The 27,542-nt window shown below is 50.6% G+C and overlaps 3 protein-coding genes across 11 annotated transcripts; 2 read left to right on the top strand and 1 right to left on the bottom strand.

Annotated features, from left to right (window-relative positions):
- The first annotated feature begins 394 nt into the window (after window positions 1-394).
- Window positions 395-5,018, top strand: MUC1 (mucin 1, cell surface associated). Its single transcript, XM_072647210.1, has 7 exons — window positions 395-563; window positions 1,176-2,395; window positions 2,505-2,560; window positions 2,710-2,846; window positions 3,119-3,237; window positions 3,339-3,488; window positions 4,608-5,018. The coding sequence occupies exons 1-7, from the start codon at window positions 509-511 to the stop codon at window positions 4,674-4,676; spliced, it is 1,806 nt and encodes a 601-aa protein (XP_072503311.1). The 5' UTR covers window positions 395-508; the 3' UTR covers window positions 4,677-5,018.
- A 1,961-nt stretch (window positions 5,019-6,979) lies between these two features.
- TRIM46 (tripartite motif containing 46) lies at window positions 6,980-17,061 on the bottom strand. Of its 3 annotated transcripts, none has more exons than XM_072647209.1 (10): window positions 16,957-17,061; window positions 15,038-15,299; window positions 14,375-14,718; window positions 13,668-13,811; window positions 13,418-13,513; window positions 12,549-12,802; window positions 12,063-12,184; window positions 10,576-10,878; window positions 8,769-9,066; window positions 6,980-8,378 (listed from the first exon to the last, which is right to left on the bottom strand). In XM_072647209.1, exons 1-10 carry the CDS (start codon window positions 17,017-17,019, stop codon window positions 7,985-7,987), a joined length of 2,280 nt encoding a protein of 759 aa, XP_072503310.1. In that variant the 5' UTR covers window positions 17,020-17,061; the 3' UTR covers window positions 6,980-7,984. The 3 variants fall into 3 exon arrangements, with proteins under 3 accessions (XP_072503310.1, XP_072503309.1, XP_072503308.1); XM_072647208.1 differs by lacking the exon at window positions 16,957-17,061 and adding an exon at window positions 16,191-16,577; XM_072647207.1 differs by lacking the exon at window positions 16,957-17,061 and adding an exon at window positions 15,743-16,054.
- Window positions 17,062-17,196: 135 nt separating this feature from the next.
- On the top strand, window positions 17,197-23,504 carry KRTCAP2 (keratinocyte associated protein 2). 7 transcript variants are annotated; one of them, XM_072647203.1, is made up of 6 exons: window positions 17,197-17,261; window positions 17,863-18,035; window positions 18,921-19,075; window positions 19,644-19,707; window positions 22,709-22,775; window positions 23,349-23,504. In XM_072647203.1, exons 2-6 carry the CDS (start codon window positions 18,032-18,034, stop codon window positions 23,467-23,469), a joined length of 411 nt encoding a protein of 136 aa, XP_072503304.1. In that variant the 5' UTR covers window positions 17,197-17,261; window positions 17,863-18,031; the 3' UTR covers window positions 23,470-23,504. The 7 variants fall into 7 exon arrangements, with proteins under 7 accessions (XP_072503304.1, XP_072503305.1, XP_072503307.1 ...); XM_072647204.1 differs by lacking the exon at window positions 17,197-17,261 and adding an exon at window positions 17,351-17,438; XM_072647206.1 differs by lacking the exon at window positions 17,197-17,261 and adding an exon at window positions 18,238-18,421 and having other exon boundaries at window positions 17,928-18,035.
- The last annotated feature ends 4,038 nt before the right edge of the window (window positions 23,505-27,542 follow it).

Raw genomic sequence — 27,542 nt, 5'->3', positions numbered from 1 at the left:
GTGAGAGGGGTCCTACAGGAAGATGTGTCCCAGGAAGTCAGGGACTCCGGGGGCTAGAAGATGATGCGGCGTCCGCAGCCCTAGACCCTCGGGGGAGCCAGGGGTACTGATCTAACACCTCTCAACTCAGTCCATTTTCCCACCCCGGGCACCGCCCCGGGGTCCAGAAAGAAGGTCTGAAGTTCCAGGTGACCTGGCTCCCTTCCGTGTGAAGGGAGGGAGGGGAGATGGGGGTGACGCCAGGTGGAGAACAAACAGGTTGTCAAAGGGTTGAGTGATCTGGAGCCCGCTGTACCCGAGGGGTCAGGAATGTGTGTGGAGGAGAAGGAGGAGAAGTAGAAGGGAGGAGGGATGGAGGGGGGTGGGGTTGTGTCACCTGTCACCTGCTCTGGCTGTCGGAGCCTCGGGCGGAGGACTGGTATAAAGCAGCGGGCTCCTGAGCCCGACACAGCCTTTCGGGCAGAACCTGGCCCTGCCTGCTGAACGCTCCCCTCCGCTGGTTACCACCATGACCCCGGGCATCCAACCCACCCTGGTCCTTGTATTGTTCCTGGTACCTACAGGTGAGGGCAGGGGAAAAAGAGATGGGGAATGGGGTGGCTTGATTTATACCATTTTTAAAATAGCCTCTGGGCTAGTTTTTACTTCCGGCGGAGTTTGCTGAAGGGGGAGGGAATCCTGATGTGAGGGTGAGCTGAAGGGTTCAAAGCTGGGGCCAAAGTGGAGGAAGAAGAAGAGGAAGAAGGAGTTACAGAGACTGGGACTGAGAGGAGACCCTATTGAAAGGACAAAGCTTTGGGCAGTGAGGGATCCTGCTTGATTACCTAGAAGGTTTCCAGGGGGTGAAAGCAGAGGAAAGGTGAGGCAACTATGGAAGTGTGTGTGTGTGTGTGTGTGTGTGTGTGTGTGTGTGTGTGTGTGTGTGTGTGTGTGTGTGTGTGTGTGTGTGTGGTGGGGCAGGGAGCAGGGCAACAATGGAGGAAAACTAGAAGCAGAACATGGAGCCAACGATGAATTCAAGGAAGGTGGAGTGCCTAGTGTCTTTGGGTTTTCTCCAACCACCTACTTCCTAAAATTTCTTTCTTTCTACTTTCTGCCTAAATCTCTCTAGGTCTGTTGCTTCTCCCTGATCAGACTGGGCTCCAGCCTAACTCAGTGTCTCTGACTTCTTATAGCTATTGGCAACAGTACCTTTGGCACAACTACCAGCCCTGACCATGAGGCAGCTACAGCAACAACTCTGGACACAAACCGCAGCAACGGAACTACCGAGAAACACAGGACAACCATTACCCTCAGTGCCACAGCTTCATCTAGCTCACATGGACCCGTAACTGCTGTTGATGAACCTGAAATCAATGGCCACCACAGTACTGGGACCACAGCTCACACAGACAACAGCATATCTACCACATACGCACCTAGTGAGCATCCCACCTCCCCTACACCCCCCAGTAACCACAGCACATCCGCACCCACTGACCATCCCACCTCCACTACACCCCCCAGTAACCACAGCACATCCGCACCCACTGACCATCCCACCTCCACTACACCCCCCAGTAACCACAGCACATCCGCACCCACTGACCATCCCACCTCCACTACCCCCCCCAGTAACCACAGCACATCCGCACCCACTGACCATCCCACCTCCACTGCCCCCCCCAGTAACCACAGCACATCCGCACCCACTGACCATCCCACCTCCACTACACCCCCCACTAACCACAGCACATCCGCACCCACTGACCATCCCACCTCCACTGCCCCCCCCAGTAACCACAGCACATCCGCACCCACTGACCATCCCACCTCCACTGCCCCCCCCAGTAACCACAGCACATCCGCACCCACTGACCATCCCACCTCCACTACACCCCCCACTAACCACAGCACATCCGCACCCACTGACCATCCCACCTCCACTGCCCCCCCCAGTAACCACAGCACATCCGCACCCACTGACCATCCCACCTCCACTACACCCCCCACTAACCACAGCACATTCACACCCACTGACCATCACACCTCCTCTACACCCCCCACTAACCATAGCACATTCACACCCTCTGACCATCACACCTCCACTACACCCACTAGTCACCATAGCACTATAGCTACAAAAAGCACTCCCATCACTGCAGCAACTACTGATAACCCCAAGAATATTTCTTCAACCCTTCACCAAAAAGCCACTCCAACCCCTAACAATAACCACAGCTCCATATCACAACCCATTACTGTCAGCCAAAGCACCTCTCACCTCCCAGTTATCATTTATGAGAGTATGTTTTTCCTCTCATTCCACATCCTCCAAAAGCCTTTTAACTCTTCCCTGGAGAATCCCAGCTCTTTCTACTATCAAAGCTTGAAGGATTCTGTTAATGATCTGGTAGGTACCATCCTCTCCCTATAGGTTGGGAAGACTTCCCCTAACCCCCAGATGGCCATTTATTCCTCTGGCGTTCTGGCTATACTTCTTCCTTCCTCTCTTTTCCCAGTTGCGGCAGGTCTACGAAAACAAGGCATTTCTGACCTTTTACCTGCTCCAGTTCAGGTACCAATCTGCAGATATGGGTGGTATTGGGGGTGGGTAGGTCACCAGCTTAGATATGAGAAGGAGTACCGGTTCCAGGAGGAGGGAAAAGTGGTCTGAAACAGGAACTGGAATGTACAGGACTTAGGTGCCAATTTTCCTGTGCCCAGAATGGGCTCTGTGATTACAGACTGTATCGTGGTCTTCCAAGAGGGCAGCATCACAGCCAATGAAGTACAGACTCTGTTTGCTGAAAATGTGAATAAGAATATGTACAACCTGACTATTTCACCATCAGATATAACTGGTAAGGTTTCTATCCCCCCCCCCCCACTAGTGCCCCCCTCCCCCACCTCACTACCCAGGTACTCTCTGGGAACTTGGAACATTCCCCCAGATAGTCTGCCCCAGAGCCAGGAATTCATATTTCCAGGTTCTATTGCCCCACACTCATGGGTCTCCTTGGACCTAAGTACACAGGCACACACTCCCTTTTTGTGGGAGAAGAGCAGGGGTCTTAAAGAAGATTGGGACAAGGCATCTTGGGAGATTCTTTTACAATCCAACTCTCTTTTCTAGTCCGTGAGTGGAATTCTAAAGCCTCATCTACTGATTCTGCTGTGCCAGGCTATGCCATTGCTTTGCTTGTGATAGTCTGTATCCTGCTTGCTTTGGCAATTTTGCACCTTAGTGCCCTGGTAAGTGCTTTGTCCAGCCCAGATGTTTGGGTCCTCCCCCTGTCTTGGTTCCCTAACCATCAGCCACTGTGCCCTTCTGCCTTCATCTCCACCTCTTCCAGGTGATATCTTATTTCCGCCGGGAACATTGTGGACAACTGGACATCTTCCCATCCCAACATTCTTACCATCCCATGAATGAGTACCCCCCTTATCATACTCATGGACGATATGTGCCCCCAAGCAACACCAAGCACAGTCCCTATGAAGAGGTGAGGCTATGCCTAGTGGGCAGTGGGAAGGCAAGTGTGGCTGGGATCTAAGAAAGGATTAAAGGGACACGGGAAAATATTCAGTGTGGGAGTAGTCATGACAGAGCCCAGACATCATAGTGTACTGAGAGGATCTGAAGGGTTTCAAAGAGACACAGAGGAGAGGGCACTGTGAACACAGGAGCACAGACATTGTTGGATGTAAATAGAGAGCCAGAAGTGTAGTGCTAAGAAAAGGAGCCTGGGAGGCCTGGGGGTGGATGGTACAGGAAGTATGGAAGATGGGAGTTCTGGGAGCCAGTGACCACCCCCCTTCCCCTTCATTCCCTCAGGGGGGTGCCAGGGACAGCAGGTGCCCATGGTGCCTGCAACAGCACTTTCATAGTTCAGTAGAGTTGTCACCTATATATATAGGCAACTGCCTGCGTGCCCAGAGGGTAGAGTAGGTGGTGCCTGGGTTGGGGTATGAGTGTCTAGAGCTACAGGGATGTTAGAGGGTACTGTAATAATGAACTGGCAAATGCATAGGGGAGAGGGACAAATATTTTGCTTTTGGTTTTTGGTTTAATTTTGGTGGGAAAGCTGTAAAACCAGAGAGGGGTTAGATGGAGGGGGGAGGGCAATTCCCAGAAGGCCCAGAGGCAGATTTTCCCCACTCCCCCCCTCCTTTTCCTCTCCTTCCCGAAACATCAGGCTCCAGTCACTGGGTAAATAATTACCACTCTACCTTGGGCTAAAACTTTCGGTGGGGGAAGGGAGAATCTTTCCCTCTCCCCTCCTAGTTATGTGCCCCACTCCCTGACTTCCTTTTCTTTGTCCTGTCCCCCTCTTTGGGGTGGAGAGAATTAAGGGAGCCAGAGATGAGGGTGGGGGTGGGCAGACTAAGGGCTAGGAGCTAAGGAGGGGGCTGAGCCAAGGGAAGGGGAAGGGAAAGACGCTGTTTACAGTCGCATTGGTTGTCGGTGGAGCCCGGGCAGGTGTTGTTAACCCTTCAGGGGAGTTGGGAAGGGACCCTAGTGCCACCAAGGGAGATCCAGGGGGCATTATGTCTTTCTCCAATACCTCTTCTCTGCACTCCCTAAACAGTTTAACACACCCATATTCCCTCCCCCTGCCCAGATCTCTCCAGGAAATGGTAGCAACAGCCTCTCTTATGTGAATCCAGTGGCTACTTCTGCTAACCTGTAGAGCAATGGTACCAGCTTTGTGTCCAGAGTCAAGCACTACTGAGGGCACTTTCCCCATTTCTTGGCCTCCGCCCCTCCCTCTCCTGGAAGGAAAAGCAGGGAGCCCAGAGTGGGTAGTGTCCTGAGGGTTCCTTTCTCTGAAGGCCCCTTAGACACAGACTTCGCCACCCCAATCCATCTCCAGATAAAGCTATCCAAGACTGAATGCTGATATCCCACCCTCATGCGCTGTCCTGAGGCATAGTGATGACTTCTGCAAGATGCTGAAACCAGGGTGGGTTGGGGGTTGGGGAAGAGAAATCTGCATGTGACTCAATAAAACTGATGACTCCCACAAACAGAACATCTTTGAACCTCTATCTGTCCTTCCTTCCTCGGACCTAGCCCACCCTCTAACTACCCTTAGGCCTCAAAGTCTCCAGTGGGCTTGGAATAGTACTGCTTTTGAGGGAAGAGTTGGAAAGGGAGGGGAGAAGGCTTGATAGTGGGGAGGCTAGGTTCCAAGGTAAGCATTCTGGTATCTCTGGAGACTAGATCATCTAGCTCCATCCTCCTTCATTTTACAGATGAAAGAAGTGAAGGTACAAATGTTTAAATGATCTGTCATGTCACAGTTGTGACACTGGGACCCATTGACAGTGAGTAGTGTTTGAGGGGAGGCAGCAGGATTCTGGTGGGGAATTTGGGGACAGTATTAGGTGGAAAACAAATGTCTTTAGGTGGGGTGCAATACAAGATAGAGGAGGCTTACTTGAAGGTCAATAAGGAACTTGGGGGTGAAAGTTTAAGAGACCAGAGGAAGGGGATGAATATGGAAGTTGTGTTGTGGGAAGTCAGGGACTTTGGAGTGGGGAACAAATGATGTTTCATGTGGGTATTAGCAAAGGACATGAGTCAAGGTGGGTGTCTCCTTGGTCTGCCCTAGATCAGCTGTTTGATCTTCATCACTGACCCCTCCCTTGTACCTTAGTTACCTCATCTATAAAATAAGCAAGTTGGGTTAGACACTCTCTTGAGGTCCATTTCAATTCTAACCTTCTGTGTTCTATATTCCAAGGGGACTGATAGCCCTGGCAGGGGCTGGGGGAATGTCAAGAGTAGGTCAAGTGGGATGCTTTATAAGATTGGCAATAACATCTAAGACTACTTGCTGGTGTGAAAAGCCTTAGTTTGTCAGAAACTTTGCCTCTCACCCCATTTTTGATGATTCCCACAAGGAAGGAGGAAATGAAACCGAGAGTCAAGCTCTTGTATCAGAAGGCCCAATCTTACCTAACCCCTTTCCTCCACCTCTTCGCCCCCTCCGGGCCCCAGACGTGCTTGGTTGTGCTGGCTCAGCCCAGATAGGGGTTTCTTCTCACACCAAGGCAGGTGGAGCCCTTGGTTCACTCCTTCCCCCTGGCACGGTGCCAGGGGGCAGCTCTATTCTTAGCTGACTTGGCGTTAAGTAAATCCCAAAGCCGTGATAACAGTAGCAAAGTCAATAGACCTTTGATAAGAAGGACTGTGTTAGATCCGGGCACTGGCATGGTACCAGTTCCCTCTTCTTTCAAGGCCAGTCCTCTAAGTAGTCCCTTCTTGGCTTGTCAGGGTCTTCTTCCCTCCTCCCCCCATTTGTGATAGTTTGGGGTTCATCCTTTTCCCCACTCCCTCTTTCTTCCAACTCCTCCAGTAATGGAGAAGTGGTTCCAGTGCATTAAAGCAATCTTGGTTGATGGACCACCTCCTGCCCCTGCCTCCTTAGCTCTATTCCTCCACCTGATGGGTGGATAAGGCCTTGATGCCATTACCTGGTCAGCTCTGGAGGTCCTGTAACTGGGATAGTGGCCTCTGCTGGCATCTCCATTTGGAGTTATGGCACCCCCTGGTGGCTAATCTGTTGCATGGCTCTATATATGTGGGTAAATGTAGATCATATGTAGGGGTTGGATGGGTTTGCTTTTGAATGCTCTGTGTGTGATTATGATGGGTCTGTATTGTGTACATATGTACTGACTGTGTATGAGCACAGGTACCCATTACATGTCCTCATTGTACATGCCGTGTGTACCTATGTATGTATATAGATGATAATTATATGAGTATGGGTGCTATGTGTATTTGTCACTCCCTTAGCTTCTGAGTATCATGATATGGTAGACGGGTCTCCTCTCCCCACCTTAGGGAACTCTAGTAGTGAGACCCCTTTCCTTGGGCACCAAGCCCAGTGTTCATCCAGCTTCCCATGATTCTAACACGAAAGTCATTATTTCTATCACTATGAACTATGGGAATGGAGCTTTGAAAGGAATGGCTAGACCTGGGTTGTATCTGGCATCACCCTTTATTGTTAGAAACTGTGAAAATTACAGCCATTGGCATAGGCCAGAGCATTGCCCACCCACAGGGAGCAAAGGATGAGCATGAGCGATGTTGCCCAGCCTAGCCTGCCATGGGGTACTGGGCCCTGCTCATCAGGGCCCCTGGGAAGACTTGGCACACTGGTATTGGGGAATGGGGAGGACAAAACATGCAGAGGGAAAGGAGAGAAGAGGACATGCAGCTGGGGAGACTGGGATAGCCCCAATAAAACAAGCATGACAGAAAGGGGCCCCAGCTCCTCTGTTCCAGTGGGCACCTACCTGTGGCCCCCTGGGAGAGAGTACCTGGGCCCTGCCAGGCTAGAGAAGGTCTTACCAACCTCAGGTTTATGATGGGGAGGACAGTGTCCATGGGGCAGAGAAGTTAGCAGGACGTCAGTGAGAAATTGGAGGTGGGTGGGTGGGTGTTCTTCACTGGAAAGTTTCCCCCAGACCTATACCCCTCACTCTAAGCCAGACTGAGAAAATCAGGGTACAGCAGTGAGAGGGGGACACAGAAGGCATAGTGCCCACTCTGGGTGACTTAAGTAAGATGCCCAGGCAGGATGGGCAAGAAAATGTGAATTTTTCCTGGGACGTGTAAACTCATTAGATCCTATGCCTAGGCCAAGAGATAACTGGAAAAAAGTGGAGGGCAACCCCAGTGCCTAGGAACGATAGAGAACATACCCAACCCAGGGGAGAGTAGAGGGATCAACATGAAATCCTAGATGGAAGGGTTACAGGGGAGCAGTACCTGTACTGGCAGGAGGAACTGGCAGAGATCAGTCAAATGACAAGGGTAAACTAATAGGAGATGTGGAAGAAAAGATCCTAAGGAAAGGGAGCCAGGGGAGATGCCCAGCTCTGTGGGAGCCTTCACTTAGGCTTAGGGCTTCGGGCTCATGGTGTGGCTTAGATCAGGAATCCAGGAGAATAGGACCCACAGCACCCACCATGCCTGTGGGGCTCAATCCAGCTTAGAGAAGCCCCCAATTGTGACTTTCCTCTCAGGCTTAATACCCACCGGCTCTTGCAGTTGGACTGCACCACCCCCAATAAAGCAAAAAGCTGGACAAACAGGTCCTGAACAGTCCAGCGGGCACTCGAGCAGCCCACGGAAAGACACAGCATCAAGGAAGGAGACCCGACCTCGCTCATAGTCCAGGCAGATGCCTAGGCGGGGAGGCAGGGGAACCGTGCAGCCAGCCCCAGGCCCATCTCGCCCTGTCAGCCCCGCTCCCCCACTACCACCAGCTCCCAGCAGGATCTTGCCCATGCCAATGGTCAGGAAGGCAAAAGGTGGAGATGCCTCCACAGTGGCATCTTCTGCTCCACTGTCATGACCACTGTCTGGATCGTACCTAGAGGAAGATCCAAAGCAAATGCTCAGGACAGGATCAGGGATAGACCATCCTCCTCCCCTTTCCACCCCTATTATCTCCTCCTATGTTCCCCTCATAGGATCATAGGATTTATAATTGGAAGAGACCTTAGAAAGCATCTCGCCCAAGTCTTCCCCCAGTGGAGCCAAGATTTGAGGCCAGGGTCCTTCCCTTTATATTGGTCCCATTCTAGACATTTCTTAGCCTGTTGCTTCAGTTTTTTACTCTCTCCCCACACCCAAGGCCTGGGTTTCTATATTCCTATGGGGCCAAACTGCTCAGTTCCCTTGTCTGCCTTTTTTTAGCCCTTCTGGGTCCCTGTGCTCTCTCCCACACCGCCCCCACCCGTAGCCCCTTTTGTGGCCTGACCTGGGGCTGACCACGTCCGGGGCACCCTGGAAATTCTCCTGCAGTTTGCTTTCTAGCCCAACACCCACTTTGACCAGGTAGGAGGCTGGGTCCACAGCACAGGCCCAGTAGCTTCGGCCCTGGGTTACGGCCACATCCCCCAGCACGATGTCCACACTCAGATGGCAGCCTGTCAACAGTCGCTCAGCCGCCAGGAGCAGAGGCACCCCTGGTATGCTGCGCACTGCCCGTTGGTCCTTGCTGATGGCCAGCCGCTCTCTGCTAGAACCCCAGCGCCCATCCAAGAAGAAGTGCAGAACTGGGGGAGAGGGGGCAAGATCGGAAGAACAGGAGGATGGGGAAAGCAGGAGGAAAGCACAAGGAGGGGACTCAGGGCATTGTCTGTGCCCAGAAAGTACAGGGTTTTAGCAAGGCATCAGTCCAAATTCAGGGGGAGCAGAAGGAAGAGGAGTTTCCTCTGGGAGAATTTCCCCTGGATGTCTCCTCATTTCAAGCCAGACTGCTGGAAGTGGAGGAGGGAAGGGACCATAATGAGGTGGCAGGCAAGGGTCTATTGGGCACAATGCCTGAGCTGGATGACTTGGGTGGGGTGCTTAAGCAGGGTAGGAAGGGAGAGGAAACCTGGAGTTTTAAGGGCCAGTTGAATGAATTCCTAGGACAGACAGTGGGCCATGACGGGGAATAGGAATGGGGAGTGGGTATGAAGGTAGAAGGCAAAGGATGGGTATGGGACCCCAGGAAGAATTTTATGGAAGAGTACAAAAATCATTCCCCCACCCCCAAGCCCCAGACCCCACCTCTGCTGAGCCCAATAATGGGTACCCTTTCTCTCTATCCCATTGCATATATTCCTCCGTGTCTAGAGTCCCTGTGTCTATCCCTAAGTTTCTCATTCATTTCCACCTCCATCTCTTTCCTTCATGCCAACCCCACAAGCCCATGCCCTAATGCCTTAATTTTAAACAACCCTCTGAGATTTACAAGTCTCTTTACAGTCCTTATCTGGTTTAAACCTTATAACAACATGGTAGGATAGGTTAGGTGGCATATGGTAAGATAGGATTTGTTGGATTATTGGTGGTCACATGGAGTGAGGTATCCGGATCTGTAATTTCACTAGTATGAGAATTCCTACCAACTCAAGGCACCAGCTGTGCTGACTCAGACTTCCATATAGTCTCAGTTTTTTGGGGCACTGAGTGGTGAATTACCCAGGATCACATGGCCACTAGGCATTGAGGTAAAATTGGGACCCAGCTCTTCCCGAGCCTGAGGCTAACTCTCTCTCCACCACAACCTCACTATTATTGTCCCCAATTTGCAGGTGGGAAAACTGAGATTTAGACAGTTTCAGTGGCTTACCCATGGCCATTCAATCGAAAGGGCAGATTTAGAATCAGAACCCCAATAGTCTAGGATGCCCACCCAATGACTGGCTATTCATTGCTTCCTGTAAAAGTAATTCACAATTATGGAATGCTTTAAGGTTTGCAAAACAGTTTCCTCATGACAATGTGAGAGGCTGGATAGAGCGTTTAACAGATGAGGAAACTGAGGCACAGAGAGATTAAGAGATTTACTCAAAGTTACACAGCTAGTAGGTGTCAGAGGAAGGACTCAAACCTAGTTTTCTTGTATTTCCAAGTCCAAAGTCTTTGTACCAGACCAAGTCATCTAGTGTTGTTAATTAGGTACCTGATGACCACGTGGCATTCCTCCCCGACGGGGTTAGCCCTACACTCCCTAAGTACTTGCTCTCTTAGTGCCCAGATCTGTCCCAGTTCCCAGCCCTTGTCTAGCAGCTCACCTGGTGCAGGAGGTGTGTGCAGGTGGACATCCTCACTGTACTCTCCATAGCCAGCCTTATTGCAGCCTCTGACTCGAAGCACGTAGACTGAGCCTGGGTCGGGGTTCTCCAGCAGAGCACTGGTCCCTCTTACCTCCTCTCGCCGCTGCCAGCGGGTGGGGCCTGGGGGATTAGGAACATCTGTGCGCCGGAATTCCACAGTATAGTGCCAAGCAGGTGGGGAATGTGGGGGCAGCCGCCAGCAGAGGAAAATCTGGTCGTAGGCAAAGGTGCGCTGGGTGTCGATGACAGGAGCCTCAGGCACTGCAAGAAAAAATAGCAGGTCAGGACACACAGGGGCCTGTGATGGGATGGGGTAAAGGGGAAGGAGAGGGCGGGCAGCGGGAGCCCGGAGGGTGAGTGGAAGTGAGGGGTTGGGGATACCTGAAGAAGGAAGCTGGGAAATGGAAACACACTGGTACCCAGGCTGGGACAAGCAGGGAGCAGGCATCTGGGAGATGGGAGTAGAGAGAGGTACAAAATATAGGTAGGAAGAGTAAAAGATAGACAATTGGAAGGTAAAAGGGGATAGAGGAAGCACAGGATAGCAGAGAGGACACTAATTAGTCTGGGAGTCAGGGGCAGCCTGGGAGCTCTGCCCAGATTTGCTGCTAACTAGCTGGATAACCTTGGGCAAGTCACTTTGACCTTAATGGGCTTTGGATTCCTCGTCAGTATAATTAGGGGCTCCTATGAGCCTATAACTGACCTCTAAGGTCCCTTTCAACTCTAAGTGATGAGTGGGGTGTGGGAGGGGGGAGAAAGGAATAAGACAAGAAATAGAGGAAGAAGAAGGACACAGGTCCCTAGAACATAAATCAATAGGAAAATAAGAATGGGAAGCAAAAAGATGCCGGTAGGGAGGGGGCAGGGAGCAGGGAGCAGGGAGCAGGAAGCAGGGAGCAGAAGCAGAGAAAGGCAAGAGCCCTAGGGACAGGACAGCGAAAGTCAGGGGGAAGGTTGGGAGGACAAAGGTAAGGTGAATGAAAGGGAAAGGACAAGGAGGGAAGAGATACAATGGTAAACGAAGACGAGAGAGTGAAGGAAAGTCAAAAGGTCAGAAATCAAGAGGGGCGATCCAAAGGTCATGTTAGGAAAATCAGACAGGTGGGGAAATGAGGAGAGCTCTTTGAGGAGGGCAGGGTAGGACAGAGGGCCCAGCGGGGGGCAGGGCCCCCGGGGCAGGGGCCAGTGACTTGCCTGGGGTGCTCCGGAGCAGACTCCGCCGTGGCCACAGCCTATAAACAAAGAGAGGGAGAAGCAGCGCTGAGCGGAGCTCAATGGAGCTGGGGTCGGGGGCTGAGCAGGGGCTGGGCGCTGGGGAGGCTGAGGGCAGGGCAAGGACGAAGCTCTCTGAGGTGGACACTGCCCCCCGGGCCCGCTGCCAGGAAGAGGGAGGAGAAGGTGGGGGAGATGGGAGAGGGGACAGGGTCTGGCCACCTCATTACCTCTTAGGAAGCTGAGCTCAGTCAGCAGCTTCATCTCGCGCCCCACATCCAACTGACAATGGCGGAAGGAGGAGCTGGTAGCTGGCCGGAAGTTCTGGAGGGCCTCTGTTGCCCGGGCGATCCTAGAGGAGGTGGTCAGCACAGACATCATCCATCCTGCACCCTGGTACAGGAACTGGCTCCCTGGGATCTCATATATGACTCTGGCTCTAGCACTGGATTTGGGAGCCCATCCCACCCCTCAAACCTCAGTCCTGCTTTATAATACTCTTCGGAGTGTCCAAATAATCCCTGGATGCTCAGAGCACCAAATCCACCCTTTGGCATGAGCATGGACATGTTCTGTCACTTGTCTACAAGCAAGCTTCACCCATTTAGAGCAAGCCTTCCTTCTTTCTCCTTTCCCATTTCCTCCACACTCCTACCTTGTTCTCAGCCCTACCCTTTTCTGAGGAAGGGCTTCCTAGTATGGTGCCCAGTGGGTACCTGTGGTGTAGCTGCTTGGCAGCCTGTACAAAACAAGGCTGGTCAGTCTCTTTGAGGACCTCTTGAGCATAGCCCACTAGTCCTGAGCCATCCAACAGGCTCCGGTGCTCCTGGAGCTGGGCCCCCAGCCGCGCTAGCCGTTCCTGTTGGCATTCATCAATGGCCTGCAGCAGCGTTGCCCTCTTCTCCTCCAGCACTGCACCCAGCCCCCGTACCAGTTGAGCCACTTCCTCCTTTGCTTGCTGACCACTCACCTGCCCAAGGGAAGAAAAGGGCACAGGGAATATGATTCTCCGTTTTTCTTACACTGGTCCCTTTACCAACTTTCTGGGTGCCCAGCATCACTGCTAGTCCTCTAAGTATCTGCACTAATACTATCTCTACCTTCATAGGTAAAGGGACAAGACTCATGGCCCCAGTGGAGGACTCTTGCTTGTTCATGTCAAACATTTTGTATTTGTGTCAACCTTGCTGGATGCCTACATCACTGCCCATTCCCCTGGGCATCCAAACCAAACCATTTGGCAGAAAGCATCAAAGTTATGGCTACCTGCTAGCTATGCCAACTTCCTGGGTGCCTGTGACAGCCTTTTAGGGCTGAATGGTAAGCCTTGGGGTATTTATGCTACTTCCCTCTGGGGCTCTCCCTGTGATGACTGTCCCTATCTGCACCTTTCCACTCACGAGAGTCCATGTAAACCTTTCCACAAGCGCCAACATACTCAACAACCTTTGCTTACTTATCCCCTCAGACAACTCCAAGACACCCCAAAATTGCCTTCTTTCAGAACTATCAGAACTCTCTGACATTTCAGCCAGCCTTACCCACCCTGCCCTGGCACCAAGCCTGCCCCTGTGCCCTCCCTCACCTCTGTGTGCCTCACTGTCTCCTCCAGCTCACAGATCTGGGTTTGTACAGTGTCCTGATTTCCCAAAATATATGTCAGGCTCTTTGTCAGTTTCTCCTGAGAAGGAAGAGAGAAGTGGGCATTATGCCCGGGCACAGGAGGAGTTTTTTCCCCGGTGGTGAGAAAGATCAGATTGGTGTGGCACAGGGTGATTATGTGGTGGGGTAGGGAGGAGGCTAAGAAATAAAGATAGGACAAAAAGGCTTCTCACCTTTAGAACCTGATAGGCACTGAGCACAGGTGTAATCTTATGCCCACTGTGGGTACGCCGAACCCGGCAAAGCTGGCACACCAGGCGCTGGCATGTCTTGCAGTAGTGAGAGACTTCTTCTTTGTGGTCTGGGCACATCAGACCCTGCAGAGAAAATCAAGGCAATGCTATTAATAAATCTTTCTTAGTCTCCTGAATGCCCAAGTTTAGGTGCCCAAGGCAGATGTAATATCTTGTCCTAGGGGGAAGGTTGGGGCTGCACCATGCTGCTAGTTTACACTAGCCTTAGGTGGCACTACAGTGAGCCTGGCTTTTTTTAGGTGCAAGGGGGTATCTAAAATTAGGAGCATTATTCTGGATAGTAATGGATGCCCTTAAAATAAAGGACATTATTCTGGGTACTACTAAAATGCTTGTTCAGTCCCTTTCATGAGTATGTCATTAATACTTTGTCACCAGCAAAGCTTCAATTCTGTGTGTTTCTGTGTGCCCATGCATGTATTTTACGGTAAATATCTAAGCATCTTACAGATTGCCTGGTGATTCTCTGGGTACTGAAAGATCTAGTTGCCCACATATCCAGGATCCCTAATAGCATGGAAGCATTGTACTGGAGCTAACATAATGCTATTCAGAACTTCCCTCTCCCCCAGCTTCTTAAGCCTCTGCAGAGATACCTGGAGGTTTGACTGTCAGGGCCTGCTCACCTTGGGGCGGAAAGTGAGGGTGGGCAGAGTGGGTTCATGCTGGGCCTTCTGAGTGCCCCAGGGGTGGTAGAGCTTGAAGCACTCATTGCAGAAGGTGGCACGGCACTCGGTACAGCCCTTGGTGGCCTCCAGAGGTGGGGGCTTACAAAGCTGGCACAAGATGGCACCACCCACACTCACACTCTGACGGTACCGCTCCACAACCCGCTCTAGGGTCAAGTTACGGAAGAGGCCATTCAGGCCCCGCTCACCCAGCTCCACATCACCCTGGCATGCTGGGCATGGAAACGTCACAATCTGGGGGTGCAAGGCTCCCCGTTTCCGGCCAGGGTATGTTCCAAAACCTGAAGGAGAGCATGAGGAGGGAGATGGAAAGAAGGGCATGTGTCAATTCCAGTCCTCACACCACAGCTGGTGCCACAGCTGGGACACAAACAGATTTACTCCCTAAACAGGTGCCTTTTCATCAGCACAAACAGAAACATCACTAGACAAGGAGACTCAGAGAAGGCTCCTTCCCCTTACTCCCTTTCCCCCCCATTTCCCAGGCACACAACCCCTAGCTTTTCTGTGTACCTTTACTCCCATAATTCCTGGTCTATGTAATCTTCTGCGATTACCACCCCCCCCCCAACCTTTCCCACCTAGATTCAGTATCCCCACCTGACTTGAGCAGCCTGTCCAAGCGATCTGCTTTGGGGAGGGTCCTACGGCCAAGACGGGGACTTCGGGTGGAAGGGGTGGAGGCAGGTGAGGTGGGCTCAGAGCTGGGATCCCCAGTGTGGCTCCCATAACCCTGCTGACCGAGCACTTCCCTGGCACAGGCCTGGCATACATTGTGGGCACAGGGCAGCACCAGTGGCTGCTTGTACATCTCCTGGCAGACAGGGCACAGCAATTCCCTCTCCATGTTCTTCATGCTTGTCTGGAGGGATGAGGGAGGAGGAGGGAAAAAAGGGAAGATAGGCTGTCAGGGCTTGGATACATGCTATTATGGTAGGGCTTTGGGTTTTTTGGTTTTGTTTTGTTTTTTTTTTTTGCCGAATTTTGGACCCTTTGGATAAAAATGGATTTTTGGATGAGGTTGGAATGACTGGGTCATGGTCTCCCAGAGAAAAAGGCAAGAAAGGAAAGAGCTCACTCTTCTCATCCAACCACCTACCTCTGGGATACCGAGCTAATAACTGGTCTGGCATTCCTTCCCCACCCAGAGATACTGTTCCCCCTTTGCCTCAGTTTCCCTCCATCAATGCATCGGCGTTGGGAGACGTAGGTAGTGCCAGAGTTGTTTCCTATTCCCATGCCCTCCCCTTTTCTATCTCTGCAGCAACCCGGCCGCATTTCTCCGCCCCCCCCCCCCCCACTCACCTGGCCCGCCGCCCCCACTCCCCTTGCCAAAGCACGGACGTTTAGCTCAAGGACACAATCCCTTAGACTGCCAGGATTCCAGGCCCGTTTCTCTAGCGTTCCTCCAGCAGCTGCTCCCTCTCCTGTCCCCATCACTTTACAAGGCTCCATCTCCTGTGCTCAACCTCCCTGACTCTGCAGAGTTTTCAGACCTCCGAACCCATCCGTCCGCTAGCTTCAATCGCCCCTCTAAGCGATTCACCTCCCATCGTCGCCATCCCACTGTATCGCTTTCTGCCCCGCCTCCCATCCTCCCCAGCACAGCATCCCTAGCTGCCCCCCAAGGGAGCTGGGGGTAACGAGTGCCCCGCCCCCTCCCCCTCCCCACCGGAAGTAGCCTCTCCCTTTTTCAGTAGTGGTGGGGGCCTCCCAGCTGTCCCCACCCTCACGTTCCCCTCCCCAACCTCACCTTGTTCCCTCTCCTAGCAGCCATCCCGGCCAGGGGCGCAGCTGACACAAAGGAGGGAGGGAAGGAGGGGGGGAGCCGGGTTGGCACCGCCCCTGGGAGCGCCGGGCACGGGGTTGCCATGACAACCCAGGGCTCGGAGGCACACGGGGGTGGGGGTGAGATTAGGGGTGAGGGGCAGCTGGGGTGACATGTGGTGGGGTCAGGGGAGAGGTGGAAATGGAGCTTTTCACCTCGAGGGGAATCATTTCTAATCCCCTTTCATCGGTTCTCCAAGCACACATTCCCCCAGGAGCATCACTGGTCCCTCGGACATCCCTCCAGCCCTCTTGCCAAGCCTCTCTCCATAGCTACCCCAAACACGAAAGACCTAGGCAAGTCCCCTTCCGACTTACGCCTTATGCCGCCCCCTTCCCCCACCTCCACATCTGGCGAGACTCCCCACCAGCTGTTCACAGCTTCCCTAAACCCCATCGCTTAGATGCTTTACCCCATTGTAACTCAAAGCCCCCGCGAACAACTTCCCTCTTCCCCGAGCGCCTCTTCATACCTGTCCTTTCCTATCCCCCTTCACACCTGTCCCCATCTTCCCAACCCAGCCTCTCTCTCCTCAGCCTCGGGGCTGCAGCCCGGCATCCGCACGTCCACCTGTTCAGCCGCTATGGCCAACTCCAGCCCCCTGACTCGTGCACCCCGTCCTTTAGCCCATGACCACCTCACTCCAGCTCCCCACCAGTTTCCCACTTTCCCCCCTCCATCCGCAACTCACGCTGATGCGGACCAGCGCATCCATGATGGAAGTGAAGGTCTGCATATCCTCACCCTCAGCCATGGCTCTCGGGGTGCTCACTGCCCACCCCCAATTTCCCCCCCTCCACCAGAGCCTGATGTGTCCGATCCCGGCTTCGCCTATGAGCCCCCCTAGCTTAATGCTGGAGTCGGGGTGGGGTAGGGGGGTGGGGGAGGGAATTTTGACGGTGGGGGCTTGGGGTGGGGCAACACTGCGCATGCTCCAGGGACCGGCTTCGAACAGCGCCTGTGGTTGGGAGGAGGGGGGAGCAGAGAGCAGAGAGGGTGCGGAAGGTGGTGTGGGGGGTGGCGGGAAGGGGGTGGAAGGATGGGACTCTCCCCCACGTGGTCCTCTGGGAGGGGGAGGGTAACCTAGAAAGAGGGGAGGCGGAGAGTTGGGGAGACTGCTCTTCCTATGCTGTAACTTGCTCCCCGGAGCACCTTTGCTCCTGTCAAATCGAGGTGTGGTGTGTGTGCCCCGGGATGCCGCCCCCCCATACTCTCCATACCCTCACACCCCAACCCCCGCCCTCCAGGATTACTGGCCTAGAGGGAGGTGGACACCATTGAGGAAGGGGGGTCTGGAGGGAAGGGCGACCCGAGGCTTGGAGTTAGCTATGCAACAAACATCGGGGAGGGGGCATTACGGGTAGGAGGTGGACATAGTGGGCATGGGGGGGATGTGGAGTAAACTGAACACCCGGGAGAATGTGGAAGGGACTGGAGGCGCTGGATCCAGCAGTGCAGAAGAGCTGAGCACAGCGGACACTGAGGATGTAGCGGCGCGGACTAGGGTGGACTAGAACAGGGCAGAGTCTTCTGGGTGGTAGGGCAGGGGCGGTGGCTGGGGCTCGCCTTCCTTGCACTTCTTCCTCCTCTCCGGCAGAGGGCGACGCCCGCCGGCTCAAGGTGGAGGAGTCGAAAGAAGGAGGCAGCGAGGGGGAAGGGAAGAGAAAAGGCCGAGGCTTGACGCATGCGCACATCTTTCCGAGTTCGGTTGGGTTTCTTCTTTTCTCCGGGCCGGAGGTGCTGAGCCCACCCGCACGTGGAGCATCATGGGTAACGGGACCGGGCGGGATCTGGCTGGGATCCCCTAGGAGGGCTGGCTGGGCGGGGGGGTAGGAGTGGGAGTGGGACCGCTGCTGGGCCGGGGCCGGGGCCGGGGCCGGGCCGGGGACTCGGCGGCGCTGACGTGGCCGGCCAGCTTCAATGGGCAGGAAGGGCTTCAGCGGAGACTGAGCACTTCACCCCCATTGTACAGACGAGGAAACTGAGGTTCAGAGAGCGGAAGCGGCCTCGCGAGGTGGCGCAGAGCCCGGAGCTCTGCTCCGTGCTGCCTTTTCCTCGATGGATTGAACGGAGCATTGTCTAGGAAGTGTCGGGGTCAGTGGGAGGACTGGCCCCTCGTGGCTCGTCTGTCCTTGGAGGAGTTAGGCACGATTTATGTGCGTGGAGAGCCCCGGGTGGGCCCTTTGGTTTCCTCATCTGTGCCAGGGCAGGGAAAGCCGGGGGTGCCTGTGTTTCACCGGGGGCCCCTTGTTTCAAAACCATCGTTAATCAGCATGCTTCGCTCTCTTTAGCTTCCTTTGCGATCCCGCATCTAAACACACTATTCTGAAAAGGGGTGTAGGTTCCCCCTGCCCACCAAGACATTCCTAACCACAGACAAGGCTGAGAACTCTGCCTGAAAGGATTATGTCAGCGTGGGCCGTCATCATCCTCACTGGTCTTGGTGGGAGACTAGGCATTGTGGGAAATCACTAAGGAACCTGGAACATTGTTGAGATGACAAGGCACAATTTTGGGGTGTTACTGGCGAATCATGGGATAGTGGGGCAGCAACGGGCTCAGATGTGTTAGGAGATAATGGGAATGGGGGGAGGCAGGAGTGTTTGGGGGGAGCAGATTGTAAAATGTTCTTCCTTTCCCAATTTTCCCTTTCAGTGGTGGGCACGGGCACTTCTTTGGCCCTCTCCTCCCTCCTGTCTCTGCTGCTTTTTGCAGGGATGCAGATGTACAGCCGGCAGCTTGCCTCCACCGAGTGGCTGACGATCCAAGGGGGACTGCTAGGCTCAGCACTTTTTGTTTTCTCCCTCACTGTATCCTTTCAGAGGGTGGGGATATGGATGGAGGGTGGGAAAAATGGGGGTTTCAGAGGAGGGAGGCCTTGACTCGTGAGCAGCAGAAAGATGAGGTATATCAAGAGATAGAAATACAGGAGAGATAGATGGATACAGAAAGATAGATGGAGATAGATGAATACAGATATCTATATCTACATATATAGATGGATAGAGATTTAGATGGAGATACACGAATAGATACAGATATATATATAGAGAGAGAGAGAGAGGGAGATATAGATGAATAGAGATTTAGATAGATGGAATACAGACATATACAGAGAGAGATATAGAGGTAGAGAGATGGATAGATATAGATAGGAATAGATGAATAAATATAGAGGTAAAGATATAGATGGAGAGAGAAATATATGTACATATATATACATATATATATATAGAGAGAGAGATAGAAATACAAGTGAAGAAAGAGAGATAACCTATATAACAACAACATACCAGTTGTTGCAAGGACAGTGCTTGGTAACCCTCAAAGCACTGTAGAAATGTGTCATTTCCATCCTCCTTAACCCCTTTACCTCAGGCCTTCAACAATTTGGAGAACCTGGTCTTTGGTAAAGGGTTCCAGGCCAAGATCTTCCCTGAGAGTAAGTGAGAATCTGGAGGTGTCCAGTAGGTACTGGGATATGGGAGCCTTTTGGGGAAGGAGGACAATCAGGGTAAAGGAATGATGTGTTAAGTAGGACTTGGCTTACAAATATATTTTTCCTTCACTTCTCATTGATAGTCAGACATTCCACTCCAGTACAAAAAAAATTTATTAAGTACCTTCTCAATGACAGGAACAGGGCTGGGTGTTAAGGTTTAAAGACAAAACAAAAAATAGACCTTGCTCTCAATGATCCTATATTTTACTGGGGATACAATTTGTAAACAGGTAAGTAGGTACATGATGACTTGAGGAGAGAATACTAAAAACTAGGGGCATAAGGAAGGGCAGGGAGGTGGCACCATGGACAGAGTACTGGACCTGGAGTCAGGAAAACCTGAGTTAAAGTCATCCTCAGATACATACAAACTGTGTGGTCCTGAATAAGTCATTTAACTGGCCTCAGACTCAGTTTTTTCCTCTGTAAAATGGGGATGATGATAGCACCTACATCTAGGATCATTGTGAGGATAAAATGAGTTAGTTTGTAAAGCACTTTGCAAACAAAGTGCAATTTATAAATACTATCATCATCATCGTCATCATTATACTGTGTGTTCTGAAGCAGGAGTTAGTGAAGAAGTCCTCTGAAGCCAAAGTAATTCATCATCTACCTTGCAGGGAAGGCGTGAGCCAGACAAATGGGCAGTTTTATTCAAGGTTTTGCTTTCTCTTCTGAGAAGGAGTGCCATCTATTGCTGGCAAGGAAAAGGGGCCATAGAATCATAGATTCTGATTCCTGAGGAACTTCCAACTCTCTTATTTTACTGATGAAGAAACTGAGGCTCTTAGAGGCTAAGTGACTTGCCTCTAGTCACAAAGGTAGTTAGTTATTTAATGACAGGGCCAGGATTCTACCCCAAGATCTCTGACAACAACTAGTGATCTTTCCAGTTTCCTCCCCTGGAAAGAATGAGTCAGAACCAGACCGCTTTCTAGCTTCTCCTGAAACAGACACTTATCACATAGAGCTTCGGATTTGAGTATTGAGCATGTCCTAACAATTCTATACCCCCAGAGCCAAATAGGGCAGATTTTAAAATTCTCTCCTGTGAATGTTCAGGTAGCAGAAAGATGGTTGTGTTTTCTTATTTAACACAAACTTCACTTCCTAGGATCGGGGTTCGTTGAATCTAATCCCTTCATGTTATAGGTGAGAAGATGGAAACCCAGAAAGTTCAAGCACTTACCCCAGCTTGTAAGGCAGTATGTGAGCCCAGGTTTTTCTGACTCCAGGTCCAGTGATCTATCCACTACATCAGGCTGTGTTTTCGGACAGGGCAAATGACACCCTTCCATAGTGAATTTTAACTGAAACTGTACCCCCAAATCCCAGACAGAAATATGCTTCCCTTAAAATCTTTTGTCCGTATCCTTAGAAATTCAGAGCGTGATAGACACATTTGTGATCAGTAAAACACACATGCACACACACCAATTCAATTCAAGGAGTATTAATTGGCTGTAGTATTCTAAGCACTGTGCCATGGATGAGCAGTGGGGGGGGTGGGGGGGAGGGAAAAGGGCACAGTCCAAGAACTAAAACCAAGACAAGTCCTGCCTTCAAGGTGCTGAGATTTTATTGGGAGAATGTGTGATAAATGTGTCAAAAATATTAAAATAGGTATAAAGCAGATTTTTTAATAGGTTTGAAGAAAAAGAGCATTGACAGTTGAGGGAATCAAGAAAGGTATCTTGTGGGAGGATGCATCTGAGTTGTATTTTGTGAAAGGAGGTTACTCATGATGCTGTCCACATCCAGAGAAAGAACTATGGAGTTTGAATGCAGATCAAAGCATACTATTTTCACCTTTTTTCTTTGTGTTTTTTTTCCTTCTCATGTTTTTTTCCTTTGGTTCTGATTCTTCTTTCACAAAATGACTAATGTGGAAATATGTTTAATATGATTCTACATGTATAACCTACATCAGATTACTTGCCATGGGTGGGGGGGACGGAAGGGAGGGAGAAAAATGTTTGGAACTCAAAACTATTATAAAAGTGAATGTTGAGAAGTGGTCAGTATTACATTTCACTCATAATTAAGATATAAAACAAAACAAAGCAACCATAAAACTGAAACCCATTCTTGTCCCTCGGATGATCCCTTCTCTTAAGTTTTAATTGATCCTGCTGCAGGTTTTCAGGATCTCCTTCATCCAGACCCAGAGACTGAGTCTAGCCCCTCATTTTACAGTTGAGAAAACAAGCCCAGAGAGGAGTAATTGGCTTCAAGGGAATTTGTGCTAAGCTGATTCTCTAGAAGAGGAGGCTAGGGCCCTGAGAGTTTGGTAATTATGACAAGGGACATATATAGTCCTTAAAAATTCATGGTTTTGTTTTTTTTTTTATCTCTTTTAAGCTTCATAATAGCTTTTTGAGGTTAGTGCTACTATAGGTGGTGTTTTCCTCGTTTTACATATGAAGAAACAGGCTTAGAGAGAGGAAGGGGATGGGATAGGAAAAGAAGCATTGACAGAATACCAACTATGTGCCAGGTACTGTGCTTAGATCTTTTTACAAATATTATCTCATTTGATCCTCAAATCATTTGATCCTCAACAACCTTGTGAGATAGGTACTGTTATTATCCCCATTTTACAGTTGGGAATCTGAGGCAGACAAGTTAAGTGACTTGATCATGATCACACAGCCAGTAAGTATCCAAAACAGGATCTGAAAGTAGGTCTTCCTGACTATAAGTCTAGGGTTCACTCTAATACAGTGATTAAGAGAAGTATATAGCTGAACTATGATTCGAACCCATATCTCTTGCACTAGGGAGAGTGACTGCCTTCTTTGCCATGCTGTCTATTTCAGACATCCCTATGGGATTCAAGGAATGATGGATTGCCCCAAATTCTGTTCCCTACCTATGTGCTCCATGTTATTTCTGAGTCCTTCATTCTGAGTTGTGCCCTCTTCTTCCTCCCTTCCAGTTCTCATCTGCCTCTTATTGGCTCTCTTTGCCTCTGGCCTCATCCACCGTGTTTGTGTAACCACCTGGTAAGTATTGGGCATTGTGACAAGAGGCACAGTGCCCATATCTACTGCTACAGTATTAGTTCCCTTTCCTTATTGCCTTATCCTCTTTTGTCTAACTTATTTCAGTTTTTTAAGGATCCATGATTTCCTTGGCATGGATATTCCTTCCAGTCCTTAATTAGATGATCTCCATGAGTCCCTGTGTCCAAAATATTTGTCATCCTGTAACCAATGTAGTAATGAGCATCTCCCTTTAGCTGGTCCTCAGGCACCAGGTCCAAAAGCCTTTTTAGCTTGGTATCACTGCTGGTGCTGTCCATCCTTTGAAACTCATGAGGTACCTCCACACCAAAAGGGAGCATCAGAGGAGAACTTGATAAAGTTCTAGCCACCTCTAGCCAGAAAATAGACTTCTCACTCCTCCCACCTCCACTCTACACCCATCCTTCAACGCTGTTACTCCTCTGCTTCTGCAGCCTATCCCACATCTCCATATTCTAGGACAATGACCCAATTTAACATCCCTCAAGGACTCAGTTGCTGGCCCTGGTAGTTTGGCTTTAATGTGACCCCTTTCCTTCCTCCACCATGCAGCTTCATCTTCTCCATGGTTGGTCTTTACTACATCAACAAGATTTCCTCTGCTTTATATCAGGCAACTGCCCCAGTCATTGCCCCTGCCAAGGTTACAGGCAAAAGCAAGAAGAGGAACTGACCCCTAACTGACCAATAAAGCTGCCTGCTTTGTAACCCAGTGTATGGTGGTCTATTTTGGGTTGTGTTAACAGTGGTATGTACGTTGGTAAATTTTAAACAGCTGTCTGTTGCAGGGGGGCAGGGAAAAAAAAAACACAGGCATGATACACTTTTAAGCTTAATTTGCATTATTAACATTTTCTCCATCAATTAATTCTAGTCCAGACAACCAAGAAAACAATAAATTGAGCCCTGATTTGTATTGCTGAGTTTTGAGGTGTGAATGCTCACACTGAACATTTAACAGTCAGTTCTCTTGGGCAGGCTTGAGCTGGTTCCAGCACCCCTGTTAGTATGTAATCTTTATCCATCTCTTCCAGGATGAGCAAAGGGTACATGTTTATTTTTCATAGTGGCAGATCTTCCATGACTTTCCTGTGTTTGGGCTGTGGGTATGTGACCTGGAAGGAGCTTAAAGGTCATCTGGCCCAACAATTTCAGTGATTTCCCCAGGCTCATATAGTGAGCAGCACAGCTGGGTTTTGAATCCAGATCTGATACCAGACACAGGGCTCCTTGTTACACTGCTGACTGCACCTCCCCTGTGCTCTTCCAAGGATTCCGACATTTGCCTGTTTTTGACCTTTCTTTAGCCCAAGCAATGATTGACAGTCAGGAGGATAAGAATGTTCTAGGTCTTGGAATAGAAGCTAGAACACAGTAAGGTCTTCCTTACCAAAAAAGGAACCCTGGAATGGGACAGGGAAGGGAATCTCGACAAAATGGTCTCCTCCACTAAGACACCTCACACAAATCAGCCCCTCCTGACTTCTGTTTTGTTCCCACTCTCCACTCTGGCTCAGGAAACAGCCTGTCTCAGTCTTCACTTTCCTCCACCTCTGAGCCATTCTTTGCTCTGATGCCCTCCTAACTCCACCTTTACTTCTAAATCCTACTCCCCAGTCCTTTAGCCAGCTTGACAGCTCTGGCCCTCCTTGAGAAGCCGTTTGTCCTGTTGGTTGGAGAGCTAGCTTTAGGGTGAGAAAGACCTGCATTGAAGCCACTTCTGACAGTAGCTATGACACCAGAAACAAGTCACTTAAGCCCTTTGAGCTGTTTCCTCTACAAAGTGGGCGTGAAGACTGCAACACTTACCACACATGGTTGTGGGCAGCTCAAATGCTTTAAATCAATGTGTAAATAGAAGTTATGATGATTTATATGGACAGTAAGTAGGTTTGGCATAAGGGAAAGAGAAAAATTTGAGTTTGCTTCCTGATTCAACCCTTTGCAATTGTGTAACCAGGGGAAGTCATTTTCTATAGATTCTCTAGATCAGGAGGTGAAGTGAATGATCCCCAAGATGTGGACAAATTTATGAATGAAGACTCCATAAATGGCTGCAAAGAGCATGGAAATATTGCAGTGTATGCTCATATATTTAGAAAGTTATATGGTACTGATGTCCATTTCCTTCAAACCACTGCCTACTTGTACTCTATACATGGCTGGCTGACCTGCCCTTGTCTCCATGTGCTTTGTTTCCCAGTGAAGAAAGGAGGCACTCCCTGAGATGAGAAATGATCTCTTCTGAACCATTCTGCTCTCACCTCTTCCTCTCCCCCCACCCAAGTGCACACAGGAAATTACCTGAGTTGTGGAGTAAGGAGAAGATTCAAGCCAAAGAAATGCCCTAGTTAAAATGTTTTATAGGGAAGGGTTGAAGGCCAGTGTTTTTGTTTTATTTTATTTTATTTTTTAATTAAGAGGGTTTGGTTTTTAATCTTAGCTGTTTACTAACCGTGTGACCTGAGTCAAATCACTTAGCTCCTCTGTCCTTCTATAAATTGATGGAGTTGAACTAGGTAGTCACTAAAATGCCTTCCAGCCAGGGGTCTGCTGGAACCAGCTCTTATCTGCCAGAGAGAGTTGATTGTAAATTTTTAATGTGGGCATTTGTACCTTGGAAGTCAGCAAACATTACAAATTAAGGCTTAATTTATTGTTTTGTTGGTTATCTAGTCTTAAGAAAGTGAAAGAGGAAATGTTAGTTTTGCAAATTAAACTTCAAAGTGTGTTGGGCATACATTCTACCATCACTACCACCCAGAGCTGGTTGTTAAACATTTCCCAGCATACATGTTTCCATCTCTAAATTCTGCGGTCTTATGGATTGTGGTGTGTGAATTCTCCTGCTATTTCCAAGGATTGCCTGCAGAGGGTGCTTAGAACTCATTTTCATAATTAAGTTGGTGCTTGAATAACCTTCAGCCACCAGAAGGCATCACTGAGAACCAAGAGGGGAGTATGAGCTATCTGCCCCCTACCTTTCTAAAATCTGGGTGCTCCATCAATTCCCACTGTCCTCACCTCAGCCAAAAGACTAGAAATAGAAGCTGGAAAATAAGATGTTTGAGGACACCAATATGCCATTCCCTAAGAAAGCAGGGGAGGGGGGAAGGGTCTTAGTGGAGACCCACCTCCACACTCAACCTAAAAGGAGGAAGAAGTTCTCATTATCCTGCCTTCCTCAGGATCTGATGAGATGGGGGAGGACCTGGTTGGCATTGCCCATGACATTCTGAGAGGACAATTTTGTAATTATCCTAAGAGTAGATCAAAAGGCTTGGGTCCTTTTCTTTCCCTTCATCCCTGGGCGGGGCTCTTGGGTGTGTTGCCTGGTCTCAATATCCCTTAACCTTTACCTTTTTCTTGATGCCTGTGGTGAGTGTGATGGGCAAAGGGACAAGATCTAGGGCTCCCTACATAGACAGGCGGTGAGACATCCATCCCCTGGGGCATCACGCCTGCCATAGAGATAGGCTGGCACCTGGATAGAGCAAGATGTTGTCACCTATTGTATCTGGGGGGAGGGCGGAGGGGTGAGCAGGGCCCTAGAGCAGGTGAAAGGCTGTCTGCTGAGAAGTCTAGGCACCTGCCATCTGGTTGCGTGGGCAGAGGGGGCACTTCATGGCCAGGGATAATGACCCCCTCCTAGGGGATGTGTGCATTTACAAGGCAGTTTGGCGCCAGCATCTACTCTCCACCCGGCATTTCGTGTGCCTGGCTTCAGGGTGCCAGCTTCTGACCCACCAATTAACACTAAAAGGGGGGTACTCACAAACAGCTCAATCACTATCATTAAGCCAAGAGCATTTCCACAGCCTAGGGAAAGGTGAGAAGGGTCATAGGCCTGACCTCTGTTGCACTCCTTCAGCAATTTTGTCTCTGCTTCCCCCAAGAAGCTACAAGTGTGTAGCTGAGGGGGAGGGACAAAAGGGGGGGGGGGGATGTCCTCTGTCTCAGAGTATGGAGGGAAACCAGATGTTTCCTCCCTGCCTCCCTCACACGAGGCTCTGACACCCACTGCCGCCACAGGAAACAGGAGTAAATAATACTCTGGAGGGGGTGGCGGGAGTGTAAAGGGGGTGGAGAGGCGGGAGAGGTTGAGGATTGAGAAGGACCTTTCATTAGTCTGGTCTCCTTGCTGAGAAAGGAGAATAATATGATGTGATGCCCCATGAGGTCAGAGGCATTGTGCCCCTTGTCCACAGTCCCGGGGCTAAGGGCTTGGGGGCTGGAACACCAGCAGGGGACATGGTGCTGTAGCTCAGGGTGATCCTTGGGCTTATGGGTCAGGGGCTGGGCAGAGGTCTTGAATCAGGCAGCCTGCCAAGCATCAGGGCACAGGGAGGGAATGCCAAAGGGTCAGGGCTAGGGAAACAGTGGCTGGAGAGGGGAGGTGGAGGGGGGCTTAGCGCCAGCCCTTGGCTCCAGCCCTTTCCGGCCCTTATTGTCCTTGGTGAGAACAGGAGAGCGTCCTGTTCTCACTGCCTGCCTACCCCCAGCCCGGCTCCCCAGGGGCTCGGGAAGGATGTTGGGAAACAAGAGAGAGCCAGAGACATGGAGAGACAGAGACACAGAGAGACTCAAAGACAAACAAAGACAGAAACATTTGGCCAAAAACATGTATTGAGACCTACTCTGAGCATTGCACTGTACAGGGCACTGTAGGAAGGAACTACTGAAAAATAAGCCTGAGCCCCTCCCCTCTGGGAACTCACAGTGTGGTTTGGGAGGCAAGACACACAT

Source organism: Notamacropus eugenii, chromosome 2 (genome assembly GCF_028372415.1).
Source record: "Notamacropus eugenii isolate mMacEug1 chromosome 2, mMacEug1.pri_v2, whole genome shotgun sequence".
NCBI classification, from domain to species: Eukaryota; Metazoa; Chordata; class Mammalia; order Diprotodontia; family Macropodidae; genus Notamacropus; species Notamacropus eugenii.
Note: the sequence above shows the minus strand (reverse complement) of the source record. Positions and strands in the feature narration are given on the sequence as shown.

Bases quoted from the DNA above. Each gene is read 5' to 3' on its own strand.
- TRIM46 (XM_072647207.1), bottom strand. From the start codon at position 15,892: ATGGAGCCTTGTAAAGTGATGGGGACAGGAGAGGGAGCAGCTGCTGGA. The intron at 12,185-12,548 runs GTACCCACTGGG...CACCTCCTCTAG, and splicing joins GCCAAGCAGCTACACCACAG to GATCGCCCGGGCAACAGAGG. The intron at 10,879-12,062 runs GTAATGAGGTGG...TTTTTCTTGCAG, and splicing joins TGAGCTCAGCTTCCTAAGAG to TGCCTGAGGCTCCTGTCATC.
- MUC1 (XM_072647210.1), top strand. From the start codon at position 509: ATGACCCCGGGCATCCAACCCACCCTGGTCCTTGTATTGTTCCTGGTA. The intron at 564-1,175 runs GTGAGGGCAGGG...GACTTCTTATAG, and splicing joins ATTGTTCCTGGTACCTACAG to CTATTGGCAACAGTACCTTT. The intron at 3,238-3,338 runs GTAAGTGCTTTG...CACCTCTTCCAG, and splicing joins TTTTGCACCTTAGTGCCCTG to GTGATATCTTATTTCCGCCG.
- KRTCAP2 (XM_072647201.1), top strand. From the start codon at position 18,672: ATGTCAGCGTGGGCCGTCATCATCCTCACTGGTCTTG. The intron at 19,708-22,708 runs GTAAGTGAGAAT...CCTCCCTTCCAG, and splicing joins GGCCAAGATCTTCCCTGAGA to TTCTCATCTGCCTCTTATTG. The intron at 22,776-23,348 runs GTAAGTATTGGG...TCCACCATGCAG, and splicing joins CGTGTTTGTGTAACCACCTG to CTTCATCTTCTCCATGGTTG.